Here is a 446-nt window from a genome sequence, read left to right as displayed (position 1 = left end):
AGTGGGTCTCTCTAATATTCATTTCAATTCAACTCAAAACCCATTATTTCTCTTCCAAACCATGGCGGCTTGCAACGAAGACTTCTGCTCGGAATATGCCGAGCTGAAACCGGAAGAAGCTAGCTTCTTCGATTGCCTCCGCATCCTGTTTTCGCCGGAGTTGGGAGGGACGGACTGTGTCGACACTAACTCCGTGCCCGCCGCCGGCCACCTGAGCTTCCGTAGCCGGTGGCTCATTTTCATCTCCGTCGTCGCCCAAAAAATCCTCATTTACTTGAAAGACCCTTTGGCGTGGCTCGGATCCGCCCTAGAAATCTTTCTCAATTACCCTTCTTTCAACGGCGGCGTTTTCTGGCTCGTTCTCAATTTCCTAACAGGTTTTATACGTAGATGATCAGAAATGCAGAACTGAATGAATTTTCAGTTTTTTTTTTTTTTTTTTTTTT

General features: G+C 46.4%; 1 protein-coding gene across 1 annotated transcript in view; it reads left to right on the top strand.

Moving 5' to 3' along the window:
• The window catches only part of LOC116028079, a 6069-nt gene continuing 5623 nt past the window's right edge, over nt 1–446 (top strand). Inside the window, exon 1 of the mRNA XM_031269876.1 lies at nt 1–377. Within this exon, the coding sequence (XP_031125736.1) occupies nt 62–377 (316 nt within the window). The 5' untranslated portion in view covers nt 1–61. The remainder of the gene's footprint in view (nt 378–446) is intronic.

The sequence above is a fragment of the Ipomoea triloba genome, chromosome 8, assembly GCF_003576645.1.
Source record: "Ipomoea triloba cultivar NCNSP0323 chromosome 8, ASM357664v1".
Lineage (NCBI taxonomy): Eukaryota > Viridiplantae > Streptophyta > Magnoliopsida > Solanales > Convolvulaceae > Ipomoea > Ipomoea triloba.
The sequence above is the reverse complement of the archived record's forward strand: the minus strand, read 5'-3'. Positions and strand labels throughout refer to the sequence as shown.